The following is a 12,500-nucleotide window of genomic DNA, read 5'->3' as shown; positions in this document are numbered from 1 at the left end:
TATAAAAGGATATAAAAATTATTTTTAAAAAAAAAACAAAACTATTTACAAAAAAAAAAAAAAAAAGATAGGACTAAACCAAAAATGTGTGGTGAAAAAAAAAAAAAAAGTTTTTTTTAATTAAAAAAAAAATAAAATAAAATAACAAATAAATTAAAGTTTCCAATTAGAAATAGATATTTTGAAGTTGATTAATTTAAAAAAAAAAAAAAAATTGAAAATTTAAAAAATTAAAAAAATAAAATTAATTTTTAAACCTGAAAAAAAAAAAAAATTAAAAATAAAATTAAAAAAAAAAAAAAAAAAAAAAAAAAAAAAAAATTTTATGAATTTCTAGACAATTCAATAGTTTTTTTTTTTTTTTTTTTAGTTTCATAAATGATTCATCCCCAAAGAGAACAATCAAATTTTAATAAAAACATAATGAAAGTTATTTTCGTAGTTTTAGCCATTGTATTAGTTACATTATGGGCTATGCCATCAGAAGCTGGTGTAGGTATTTAATATAAAAACTAAAATAAAAAAAAAAAAAAAATAAAAAAAAAAGTTAACTTTTTCTTACATAATTCATTTTTTTTTTAATTTTTTAATTTTTTTATTTTTACAGAAAGACCCAAAGATTACCAATAAAGTATTCTTTGATATAGAAATTGATAATAAACCAGCAGGTAGAATTGTATTTGGTTTATATGGAAAGACAGTACCAAAAACAGTTGAAAACTTTAGAGCATTATGTACTGGTGAAAAAGGTTTAGGTACCAGTGGTAAACCATTACATTATAAAGATAGTAAATTCCATCGTATCATTCCAAACTTTATGATTCAAGGTGGTGATTTCACAAGAGGTGATGGTACTGGTGGTGAATCAATTTATGGGTATGTATAATAATAATAATAATAATAATAATTAACAATTTTTAAAATTATTACAAATTCTAATTATCTATTTATTTATTTTTAATATTAGTAAAAAATTCAATGATGAAAACTTCAAAATTAAACACTCCAAACCAGGTCTTTTATCAATGGCTAACGCTGGTCCAAACACTAATGGTTCACAATTCTTTGTATGTATTAATTTTTTTTTAAAAAAAATAAAAAAACCAAGTCTAATCATCAAATTATTAATAATATAATAATTTTTTTAATAGATTACTACCGTTGTTACTTCATGGTTAGATGGTCGTCATACTGTTTTTGGTGAAGTTATTGTAAGTTTTTTCAAATTTTAAATTTTTTTTAATAATTTTTATTTAATCTATACTGATCATCATTTTTTTTTTAAAAAATTGAAAATCAATAGGAAGGTATGGATATTGTTAAACTCCTTGAATCCATTGGTTCCCAATCTGGAACACCAAGTAAAATTGCTAAAATCTCAAACTCTGGTGAATTATAAATAAAATAAAACAAAACAAAATAAAATAAATTTCCAAGGAAATAAATAAATAATATAAAAAAAAAAGAAAAAAAGAAAAATCATTTACAGGTAATAATAATCATTTAATTGGTTTTTTCAAATGTGAAAAAAAGAGAAAAAGTATTTATTTTTATCTTTAATTTTTAAAATCTAAAGATTAAATACATTTTTATTTTTATTTGTTTTTATTTTTATTTTTTTATTTTTTTATTTTTTTATTTATTTATTTTTAATTTTTTTTTTTTTAAAACATGTTTGCGAAATTTAAAAAATTTTAATTTAATTTTTTTAAAATTTTTTTATTTTGCATGATAAAGCTGTTCATTATTTTTTCATTTTTTTTTTTATTTTTTAGTGTCATAATTCATCAAGCAAAACAACCACAACAAGAACAACAACAACAAATGTCAATTTTAAAAAGTTTTATTGAAGTTAGTGAAGATTCACACTTTCCAATTCAAAATCTTCCATATGGTGTCTTTAAACCAACCCTAAATGATCAAGCTAGAATTGGTGTTGCTATTGGTGATTTCGTTTGTGATTTATCAGTTTTAGCAGATTTAAAACTTTTTGATGGTAAATTAAAAGATACTAAAGTTTTTCATCAAGTATGTATATATATAAATAAAATAAAATAAAAATAAATAAATTATTAAAATCAATTTTTTTTTTTTTTTCATTTTTAGGAAAATTTAAATTCATTTATGTCATTAGGTAAAGAATTATGGAGTGAAGCTAGAAAAACCATTCAAAATTTATTATCATCAGAAACATCAACTATTAGAGATAATAAAGAGTATAGAGAAAAGATATTTCATTCAATTTCAAGTGTAACAATGTTATTACCAGCAAGAATTGGAGATTATACTGATTTCTATGCATCAAAAGAACATGCAACCAATGTTGGTATTATGTTTAGAGGTAAAGAGAATGCATTGATGCCAAATTGGGTACATTTACCAGTTGGTTATCATGGTAGATCATCATCAATAGTCGTAAGTGGTACACCATTGAAAAGACCATGGGGTCAAACTAAATCGGATGAACCAGATTCATTACCAACTTTTAATCCATGTAGATTATTGGATTTTGAATTGGAGATGGGCGCTTTGATTGGAGGAGAATCAACCAAATTGGGTGAACCAATTTCAATTGAGTCTGCAAAAGATCATATCTTTGGTTTGGTACTTTTGAATGATTGGAGTGCAAGAGATATCCAAAAATGGGAATACGTTCCATTGGGTCCATTCTTGGCAAAGAATTTCGGCTCAACTATATCACCATGGGTTGTTACAATGGAGGCATTGCAACCATTTGCTACAAAACCACCAACTCAAGATCCACAACCAATGAAATATCTTCAAGAACAAGGTAATACTACCTTTGATATTGAATTATCAGTTAGTATTAAATCTCCAAAAATGTCAAAACCTCATAAGGTTTCAACTTCAAATTTGAAATACATGTATTGGACACTCACTCAACAATTGGCTCATCATACTGTAAATGGTTGTAATATGAATGCTGGTGATTTACTTGGTACTGGTACAATTAGTGGTCCAACTGAAGATAGCTATGGTTCAATGTTGGAACTCTCTTGGAAAGGTAGTAAAGTGGTCTCATTAGGTACTGAAACAAATGAAGAAAGAAAATTCATTCAAGATGGTGATTCTGTTATCTTATCTGGTCTTTGTAAAGGTAATGGTTATCAAATTGGTTTTGGTAATTGTGAAGGTACAATTTTACCAGCTGATAAACGTCAATAAAAAAAAATTAATTAAATAAATAAATAAATAAAGAAAACTATTTTTAAATTAATAAAACTAAATTATGTTTTTAAAATTATTATTAATATTTTGATAAATCGTGTCTAAAAAAAAAAATACTAATTAGTATTATTTTATTATTATAAAAAAAAAAAAAAATTCTAATTAATATTATTATTATAAAAAAAAAAAAAAATAAGAATAATAAATTTATAAATACTTAGAAAACATTTCCTAAACTCTATAATTTTAAAAATTATCTTAAATAGATCTCTATAATTAATAAAAATAAATAAATAAATAAATAAATAAATAAATAAATAAATTAATAAATGAAAAAAAAAAAAAAAAAAAAAAAAAAAAAAAAAAAAAAAAAAATTACTAAAAAAGTTATTAATAAATAAAATAAAATTAAGAAAGAAATAAATAAATAAAGAATAAAATAATAATTTTTTTTTGGAAAATAAGATAAACCTACCGAATCAGTTAATTCTTGTTTTTGTTTCATCTTACTGTCGCTTTTAATTTTTTTTTTTTTTTTTTTTTTTTTTTTTTTTTTTTTTAAAATAATTTTTTTTTAATTTTTTTTTTTTTTTTATTATTTAAAAATACTTCCTATTGTTTTGTCACATATTATATTCACATATTATATTAAAAAAATAAAAAAAAATAAAAAAATAAAATAAATTTGTTTTTTTTTTTTTTTATATGTAAAAAAAAAATAAAAAAATAAAAAAAAATGGGATCAGCATTAAGTGTAAATAGTGATACAAATAGATTAAATAATATAATTAGAAGTTTAAATGAAGCTAATAATAATGGTGGTGGTACAATAGATTTAGAAGCAGGTGAAGGTACAGGTGCAAATCCTGGAGATGGTATTCAATTATCCTCAATTATACCTCAAATTTATACAACAAATACAATAAAAAGTGTTGTAAATGTACATAAAGAATCAATAAAATTTCATAGGCTAGATACTGAAAATATAGAAATTGAACTAATGAATAATAAAAATGAAGAACAATTAAATAATAATAATAATAATAATAATAATAATAATAGTATTAATAATAATGGTGATAGTGGTAGTAGTGGCGATGAAAATAGTGCAACTGCTTTATCACCAACTACTACTGATACAACAACTACAACAACTACAACCACCACCACAACAACAACGACAACGACAACAACTACAACAGCCAAAAGATCAACAGGTGAATATGATTTAACTTTTACTTTTGATTCAGAAGAACCATGTATAGTTGATATATATTTTGTTTGTAGTGAAGATGAGAACAAAATTAATGATAGGTAAGCTTTTTCTCTTTTATATACATATAAATATTTAAAAGAATAATCATCAAAATCATTTTTCGAATTTTAATAAAATTAATTTTTTTTATTTTTTTTTTATATATTTAAAAGAATATCATCAAAATTACATCTTGGACCATTTGAATTTCCTTCAGGATTGGATCAACCATTTGTATTATCATCATTTGATACTAGTGTAAGTTTAGGTGATTTTTATGAATCTGAAATAGTAAATTGTAATTTAGAAAAAGCAATATTTCCAATGACAATTTCTTTAAAAACGAAATCTTATATAGAATCAATAAATATTAATAATAGTGGTAATAGCAGTAATAATAATAACAATGATAATAATGTAACAATAAATTTATCAAAGACAACTGACCAAACTTCAAAAACAACACTACCATCACCAACAACCGAAATTACTAAAAATACATCACCATCAATACCTGATGATTCAATTTTAAGAGCACAATTAACATTTTTAACACTTTTAAAATGTAATGATTCAACATATGCTTTAAAACCATTAAAACAAAAAACATTTGTAAGTAGAATCAAAAAAAAAGAGAAAGTGAAACAGGAAATTTTTTTTTTAATATCAATATTTATTAATTTACTTTTTTTTTTTTTTTTTTTTTAATATTAATATTAAATTTAGTTTAATGAAAAAGTTTATCTTGTTCATGATATTTTTGGATTGGATTCGATTTCCGATGAATGTGTTGCATGTTTAAGCGAACCAAAAGAAGTTCTTGCAATTCCTTGTCGTCATTTTTGTTTATGTAGTAAATGTGCTGAAATTATGAGAAATGTTTCATTAAAATGTCCAATTTGTAGAACTCGTAAGTATACATTAATTATTTAATTAATTCATTATTTTTAAAAAAGTACATTTTTTTTTAACATTTAATTTTATTTTATTTTATTTTTTATTTTTATTTTTTTTTTTTAAAAAAAAAAAATAGCAATTAGAGCATTATTAAAAATTGATACAAAACAACTATCAAATAATAGTAATCAATCTTTAGAACAATAAAATATTTTTATTTATTTATTTTTTATTTTTTATTTGTTTTTTTTTTTCCAACTGTTAAATTTTTAATATTTGTGATAAATAAAATTTAATAATAAAATTAATAATGATAGAAAATATTAATTTATTTAAACACAAGATCTGGACTTTTTTTTTTTTTTTTTTTTTTTTTTTTTTTATATTATTTATTAAGAGGACAATCACACACTATTGTATTCCATAAGATTGTCTCCAATTACTTTGACCTATAAATTAATATTAAAACGTCAGTTTTATTTTAATTTTAATTTTTTATCTAGCAAATTATTATTATTATTATAACTATTATTTCTTTTTATTTTTTTTTTCTTCTTTTTGCCCAATTTCTCTTTTTCATTTTTATTTTTTATTTATTTGTTATTTTTTTTTTTTCAATTCATTATAATTTAATATATTATCTTAATTTACTGAAATGGAAACATTGTATTTTAATTATTTAAATAAAGATCAAAAAACTTTTCATTCTATTCAACAACAAATTTAAGTTTGGGATCTTAAAATAATAATAATAACAATAAATAAAGTTATACAATAATTTGGGGTGGTATAATAACTCAAAAAAATAATGATTTGCGTATATTTATTTTTTTATAATAATTTTAAAAAAAATGAAATAAATAATAATTATTTAATTGGGGGGTAAAAATAAAAATAAAAATAAAAATAAATATATAAATATAATAATATTATTATTATTTTTTTTTTTTTTTTTTTTTTTTTTTTTTTTTTTTTTTTTTTTTTCCAAAAGATTTGTAAATTACAATTTAATAATTGTGTGGTGGTTAGATTAATGCAGAATACATTTTTATTTGTCATCTACACATATTTATTATAATTATTATTATAATACAATAATAATAGTTAGTATATTTTTTAATTCAATTTTGATTCAAATTACTTTAATTTATTTTTTATTTTTTTTAAAAGAGTATAAATTAATCTAATTAGATTGAAAAAAAAAAAAAAAAAAACAAAACTAATTTTTCATTTTCATTATACAAACATTTATTTTTAAATTTTTTTTTAATATATAATTAATATAATCATAAAATGGCAGGAGTATGTTTGTGAAAAAAAAAAAAAAATAAAAAATAAAAAATTAATAAAAACTAACTAATAGTATTTTTTATGAATTATATAAGCCATGGACTCTTGAACCAGGAAAAAATTACGGTGGTATCCCAACTTGGTAATTATTTTTTTTTTTAGAATTGTCCTTTTTTCCTGTTAATTTACAATTATTATTACTTTTTTCTAAACTTTTTTTTTTTTATTTTTTTTTTATTATTAACAGGGCATGGCCAAGATCAACAACAGTACATGTACAAGTTGTAGGAGGTGGAAATGGAAGAGTTCGTTTTCAAGCTGGGTACGACTTTTTTAATTTACAAAAAAAAAAAAAAAAAAAAAACTCACCCCCTTTGTTTCGTACTTTAAAACTAACATTCTAATTATTTTTTTATTTTATATTATTTTTTTTTATTCTGGAAATAAAGTGCATCACCAGATGAAGATAATGATGTTAATGGAGAAACTTCCTTTAGTAGAAGTTTTGGTGGTTTCAGATTGAATGTTACCAACATTGGTAGTACAACATTAAAAGTTTGGACTGCATAAATTTAATCTCATATAATTTTTTATAGATTATTAATTAAACAAATAAATAAATAATAATAATTCGCACATTATCACCCCCATCAATTAATTAATTCTTTTGATAGAGTAAATAATAAAATAAAAAAATAAAAAATTTTTAACCACGCACTCACACACACACACACAAAATTAAAAAAATGTTGTTTTAATTTATTGTTTTTTTTTTTATTTTTAATCAGAAATATTTGACCAAAGAGTGACTCTTTTATCGAAACCACAAGAAGCTAATAAAAGGTTATCAGGTGAAAAAGTGAGTTCACGAACTGAGGAACGATGAGAATCTAATTTTGCGATAACTTTTTGATTTGCAATTTCCCAAACATAGATTAAGTTATCTTGAGAAGTTGAAAATACGTATTTACCAGATGGACAAATTGCATTTCTAGTGGTTGTATAGGAATCATTGAAAGCTCCATAAAAATTACGAATTTGTTTATTTGAATTCAATTTAAAGAGAATCAAACGATTGAGATCAGTTGAAACTAAAAGGTATTTTTTATCTGGTGTAATTGAGAATTCCATTGCAGAGAAACTGACATGATCATCACCATTCACATTCATATTATAACGTTCAATTGAGAAATCACCCTCGGTTTCTAAATAATGAAGATAATTTGATTCTTTAACTGCTGCAATCACATACTTTGAATCTGGTGTGAATATTAATGATTCAACTGTTGTTACGAAATCCCAACTCTTTACAAACTCAAATTGACCTTGATTTGATTCATCCTCTTTAAATAATGATATTGATTTATCGTATGAACATGATGCAAACATCTTACCATCTGGACTCCATCTAACTCTAACAACATATTTCTTATGTCTATTAAATTTTTGAATTAATTCACCATTACCATCTTTATCAATTTTAATTATACAATGACTACCATCAACTGATGATGCTAATAATAATTCACTTTTTTATTTATTATTTAATATTAATTAGTAAAAATGTTTTTTTTTTTTTTTTTCTTTTTTTTTTTTTTTAAAACTTACGGATTTACTGGATTAAAATCTAATGAAATGAATGGTGCAGAAGCAAAACCAGTATATGAATTTAAAACTTCTTTTGTTAGATAATTTGTAATTTTTAATGTTTTATCAGTTGAACCTGTAACTATAATATTACTATCTTTAATTGGACTAAATCTAAGACATAAAATATTTGAACTATGAACATTATCTAAAACATCATTTAAATGTTTATGAATTTTACCATCACCAAGAATTCCCTATTTTTTTTTTCAAAATAAAAAAAAAATATATATATATATTAATATTTTATTTTATTTATTTTTTGGTATTTTTTATTTTTGAAAATAATAATAATAAATAATTAAATAAGTTAAAAAAAAAAAAAAAAAAAAAAAAAAAAAAACTTACAATTTCAGTATCTTCATCTTCTATTGATTCAATAGTTTTCATTGATTCTTGTAATTCTTTATGTTCATTATAAATAAATTCTAATTGGCCACCAAGTTTAACAGTTTGTTTATTATGTGTAATTTGAGTTTCAGATTCTAAAGATCTAATTGACTCTGTGAATCCTCTTTCTTCTAACCATTGAAAAACAAAGTGAGTTAATTCTGTTTCTGTATCTTGAATTGAAGAATCTGTGAATAAAAGTGACATTTTTATTATTACTATTATTAAACAAAATAATTCGTTCGTTTTAAATAAATAAATAAAAAAAACTAAAAAAATGAAAATAAAAAAAAAAAAAAAACTAAAAAAAAGTTTTTAATTTAAAAAAAAAAAAAATTAAAAAATAAAAAATTAAAAATATTATAAATAAAAACTTTACCAGGATTTCTAAAAACAAACAAAAAAAACGAATTTTTTTTTTTTTTTTTTTTTTTTTTTAATTTCATTTTTTAATTTAATTTAATTAAAAAAAAATAAAAAAATGTCTTCAATACCAGACCACAATAATAATAATAATAATAATAATAAAAACAATAATGAAATTTTAAATTTTAAACAATTATTTAAAAAAATTGAAGAATTTAAACAATTAGGAAATCAAGAATTTTCAAAATATGATAAAACCAATGATAATTTAAATAAAAGAGCAGTTACATATTATTCATTAGGAATTGAATGTTTTAATGATAATTTTGAAAAATTAAAAAATAATAATAATAATAATAAAGATGATGAAATAGAATTAAAAAAATTAGTATCAATAATTTATTCAAATTTATCATTATGTTTTATAAATGGTTATGAAATTGATAAAGCGTTAGAATTTGCAAATAAAGGTACTGAAATTGATAAAGATAATTCAAAATGTCATTATAGGAAATCATTATGTTATCAATATATGTGTAATTTTAAAGAATCATTTAAATCAATTAATGATGCATTAAATTCAATTAATAATAATAATAATAATGGTAAAGTTATAATTGATAAATCTTTAAAACAAATAATTGAAAATGAAAGAAAAGAAATTGAAAAAAAATTAAAAAAATTAGAAAAAGAGGAAAAAGAAAGTCAAGATAGAATTAAAGAAGATTTTGAACAATTTCAACAATTTCCAATTGAATTAGTATGGAGAGATGGATTTGGTAGATGTGTATTGGCATCAGAAGATTTACCAAAGGGTACTATGGTATTAAGAGTGTCACCATTCGCATCAGTATTGGAAGATCATAAAATTGAAAAGAATTGTGGTTTTTGTTTTAAGAAAATTAATAAATCAATTAGAATCAATCAAACATGTAAAAATTGTAAAAATCATTTACTTTGTCCTCAATGTTCAGTTGATGAATATTCTCTTAATTATCATAAAGATGAATGTGATATTCTAAACTTTTTAAAACAATATTATCCATCTTCACAAACTCGTGATTTTAGATTCATGTTTAGAGTTTTATTAAATGTTATAAAAGATAAGAAAAACAAATCATTTTCAAAGGAAAATCAATCAAAACAATGGTTAAATCATCAAAATCCATTTATATTTGATAGTTATAAATATTTAATTAACTTATCTAGAACATTAGATAAAGTACAACCTGAGCAAATGGAAGCATTTAAAAGATCGGCACAAAGTGTGATTGCAATATTCAATAAATTACGTGGTCCGAAATTCTTTGATGAATGTGGTGTAACTATTGATGAAATCATTGAAATCTATTCAATTGTATTATCAAATGGTCATGAGATGCTACACCCGTTGAATTGCCATACCTATGGTTTGGGTATATTCCCCACTGGTAGCTACCTAAACCATTCATGTCTGCCCAATGCGTTTTGGTATAATGACGATCAAGGTATGATGGTATTCCGTACACTAAGACCCATTAAAAAAGGTGAAGAAATATTAACCTCATACACTGACATCACTACAGAATGCTCCGAACGTAGAAAACATCTATTAAAACAGTATTTCTTCTTTTGCCAATGTCAGCAATGTAAATTTCAATCAAAATTAACCGATCAGTCATGTTTATCTTGTAAAAATCAATTATCATCCTCAAATACCTCTTTTAAAATACCAAGTAATGATAGTATAGAATCCGGATTTTATTATCACTGTTTAAAATGTAATAGTGATAATAAACAAATCAATTGCCCAGACGACTCTTCAAGTGTATTCACTTCTCAACATGATCAAAGAACTTTTAAGAAAATTAATTTATTAATTAACATTATGCAACAACGTCATCAATCAATCGCTACCAATCTACTCAATACAAATAACGAATATCTAATGAAAGGTATGCCTGATCATATAGTTTATAAAGAGATCACCAATGCTTTAGAACAATCAATGATTTCAAATCCATCAAAAGTATCTGCTGATCAAGTATTTACAAACTCTTTAATTCAATATTATTTTCGTTTATTCCAAACTTTAAAAATAGAAAAACCAAATGATACACAACAATTACAATCTGTTAAAACTAAAATTTTACAATTATTAACTCCAATCATTCATTTACCAACTTCTCATCATAAATCTTCCATTGAAAAAAAGTTAAAATTTTAAAAATAGAATAAATAAATTAAATAAATAAATGAATTAATAAATAAGTTCAAGATCAATTCTCTTTTTTTTTTTTTTTTTTTTTTTTTAATGTTTATGTTTATTTTCTACAGAATTCTTTTTTTTTAAAAAAAAAATCTATTAATTTTGATTTAACAGATATTGTTTATAACCTCTTGTATATGGTATTTCTTTTTTTTTTTTTTTTTTTTTTCTATTTCTATTTTTTTTTTTTTTTTTTTTTTTATTATTATTAATTATTATTATTATTACTTTTATTAATTATTATTTCATTTCTATTATTTATTATAAATGTTTATTTTTTTTTTTTTTTTTATTTATTTTTTTTTTTTATTTATTTTTTTTTTTTTTTTTTTTTTTAATATTTGACACAATTAAAAAAAAAAAAAAAAGATTTTATTGTATTATACAATCCTTTGAGTCTTTATCACCTTTTTTAGAGTCTTTTTTTGATTTAGCCAATTCCTCTTTTGAAGGAGGGAAGAGTACAACTCTACCTGCTTCTTCGAATACAGTTGTTAAACCATCTTGAGTGAGTGCAGAACATTCAGAATATTTATAAGCACCAATTGCTGCTCTCATTTGTTCACCCATTTCTGGTGTAACTTCTTTTTCTTCACTTTTACCTTTACCACGAAGATCTAATTTAGTTCCAACTAAAATAATTGGTGGGACTTGTTCCATATTTTGAATAATTTCTGGGTGCCACTAAAATATTTTGAAATAATAATAAATATATATAGGTGATGGAGGGATGAAGTTAGTAATTATAATAATAATACAATAATAAAAAATAAACAACCATATTTATAGTTATATCATATGATAAACGTTTAAAGTGATTCATACCTTTTTAATGACATTTTCAAAACTTGTTTGTGAAATTAAAGAAAAACAAATAATAAATACATCTGTACCTGGATAACTAAGTGGACGGAATGAATTGTACTCCTCACTACCAGCAGTATCCCAAAGTCCTAAATTTATTGGTGTATTATTAACTATTGCATTTGCATTATAATTATCTATATATGTAGTTGTTATTATTGTTGTTGTTGTTGTTGTTGTTGTTGTTGTTGTTGTTGTTGTTGTTGTTGTTGTTGTTGTTGTTTTTATTATTTGTTTAAGATTTATTGGATATTAGTGTCAAGTAATCATTAATTATAATGAATAATAAATAATAAATAATAATAAATAATAAACATACCAAAAACAGTTGGAACATATTCTCCGGGGAATGAA

At 21.5% G+C, this 12,500-nt stretch overlaps 8 protein-coding genes across 8 annotated transcripts in view; 5 read left to right on the top strand and 3 right to left on the bottom strand.

Annotated features, from left to right (window-relative positions):
• Positions 1 to 423: 423 nt before the first annotated feature.
• cypB (cyclophilin B) lies at positions 424 to 1,399 on the top strand (the record flags this gene model as incomplete). Its single annotated transcript, XM_641116.1, has 5 exons — positions 424 to 492; positions 608 to 876; positions 968 to 1,067; positions 1,152 to 1,211; positions 1,304 to 1,399. The coding sequence occupies 5 exons, from the start codon at positions 424 to 426 to the stop codon at positions 1,397 to 1,399; spliced, it is 594 nt and encodes a 197-aa protein (XP_646208.1).
• A 425-nt stretch (positions 1,400 to 1,824) lies between these two features.
• fah (fumarylacetoacetate hydrolase) lies at positions 1,825 to 3,186 on the top strand (the record flags this gene model as incomplete). Its single annotated transcript, XM_001134473.1, has 2 exons — positions 1,825 to 2,028; positions 2,107 to 3,186. 2 exons carry the CDS (start codon positions 1,825 to 1,827, stop codon positions 3,184 to 3,186), a joined length of 1,284 nt encoding a protein of 427 aa, XP_001134473.1.
• Positions 3,187 to 3,447: 261 nt separating this feature from the next.
• DDB_G0270620 (hypothetical protein) lies at positions 3,448 to 3,694 on the bottom strand (the record flags this gene model as incomplete). Its single annotated transcript, XM_641115.1, has 2 exons — positions 3,448 to 3,459; positions 3,569 to 3,694. 2 exons carry the CDS (start codon positions 3,692 to 3,694, stop codon positions 3,448 to 3,450), a joined length of 138 nt encoding a protein of 45 aa, XP_646207.1.
• A 231-nt stretch (positions 3,695 to 3,925) lies between these two features.
• Positions 3,926 to 5,548, top strand: DDB_G0269704 (hypothetical protein; the record flags this gene model as incomplete). The annotated part of the gene is made up of 4 exons (XM_641114.1): positions 3,926 to 4,503; positions 4,618 to 5,056; positions 5,171 to 5,354; positions 5,478 to 5,548. The coding sequence occupies 4 exons, from the start codon at positions 3,926 to 3,928 to the stop codon at positions 5,546 to 5,548; spliced, it is 1,272 nt and encodes a 423-aa protein (XP_646206.1).
• A 1,086-nt stretch (positions 5,549 to 6,634) lies between these two features.
• Positions 6,635 to 7,201, top strand: DDB_G0269702 (hypothetical protein; the record flags this gene model as incomplete). The annotated part of the gene is made up of 4 exons (XM_641113.2): positions 6,635 to 6,643; positions 6,727 to 6,773; positions 6,879 to 6,953; positions 7,081 to 7,201. 4 exons carry the CDS (start codon positions 6,635 to 6,637, stop codon positions 7,199 to 7,201), a joined length of 252 nt encoding a protein of 83 aa, XP_646205.2.
• Positions 7,202 to 7,411: 210 nt separating this feature from the next.
• DDB_G0270618 (hypothetical protein) lies at positions 7,412 to 9,114 on the bottom strand (the record flags this gene model as incomplete). Its single annotated transcript, XM_641112.1, has 4 exons — positions 7,412 to 8,159; positions 8,240 to 8,475; positions 8,627 to 8,937; positions 9,048 to 9,114. The coding sequence occupies 4 exons, from the start codon at positions 9,112 to 9,114 to the stop codon at positions 7,412 to 7,414; spliced, it is 1,362 nt and encodes a 453-aa protein (XP_646204.1).
• Positions 9,115 to 9,149: 35 nt separating this feature from the next.
• Positions 9,150 to 11,240, top strand: bopA (hypothetical protein; the record flags this gene model as incomplete). Its single annotated transcript, XM_641111.1, has 1 exon — positions 9,150 to 11,240. One exon carries the CDS (start codon positions 9,150 to 9,152, stop codon positions 11,238 to 11,240), a length of 2,091 nt encoding a protein of 696 aa, XP_646203.1.
• A 414-nt stretch (positions 11,241 to 11,654) lies between these two features.
• racH (Rho GTPase) overlaps positions 11,655 to 12,500 on the bottom strand; it is a gene marked incomplete at both ends in the record, with an annotated part of 926 nt that continues 80 nt past the window's right edge. The window contains 3 exons of the mRNA XM_641110.1: positions 11,655 to 11,966; positions 12,108 to 12,283; positions 12,466 to 12,500. The exon at positions 12,466 to 12,500 is cut by the window's right edge and continues 80 nt beyond it. Of these exons, the coding sequence (XP_646202.1) occupies positions 11,655 to 11,966; positions 12,108 to 12,283; positions 12,466 to 12,500 (523 nt within the window). The remainder of the gene's footprint in view (positions 11,967 to 12,107; positions 12,284 to 12,465) is intronic.

The sequence above is a fragment of the Dictyostelium discoideum genome (genome assembly GCF_000004695.1).
Source record: "Dictyostelium discoideum AX4 chromosome 1 chromosome, whole genome shotgun sequence".
Taxonomy (NCBI): domain Eukaryota; phylum Evosea; class Eumycetozoa; order Dictyosteliales; family Dictyosteliaceae; genus Dictyostelium; species Dictyostelium discoideum.
The sequence above is the reverse complement of the archived record's forward strand: the minus strand, read 5'-3'. Positions and strand labels throughout refer to the sequence as shown.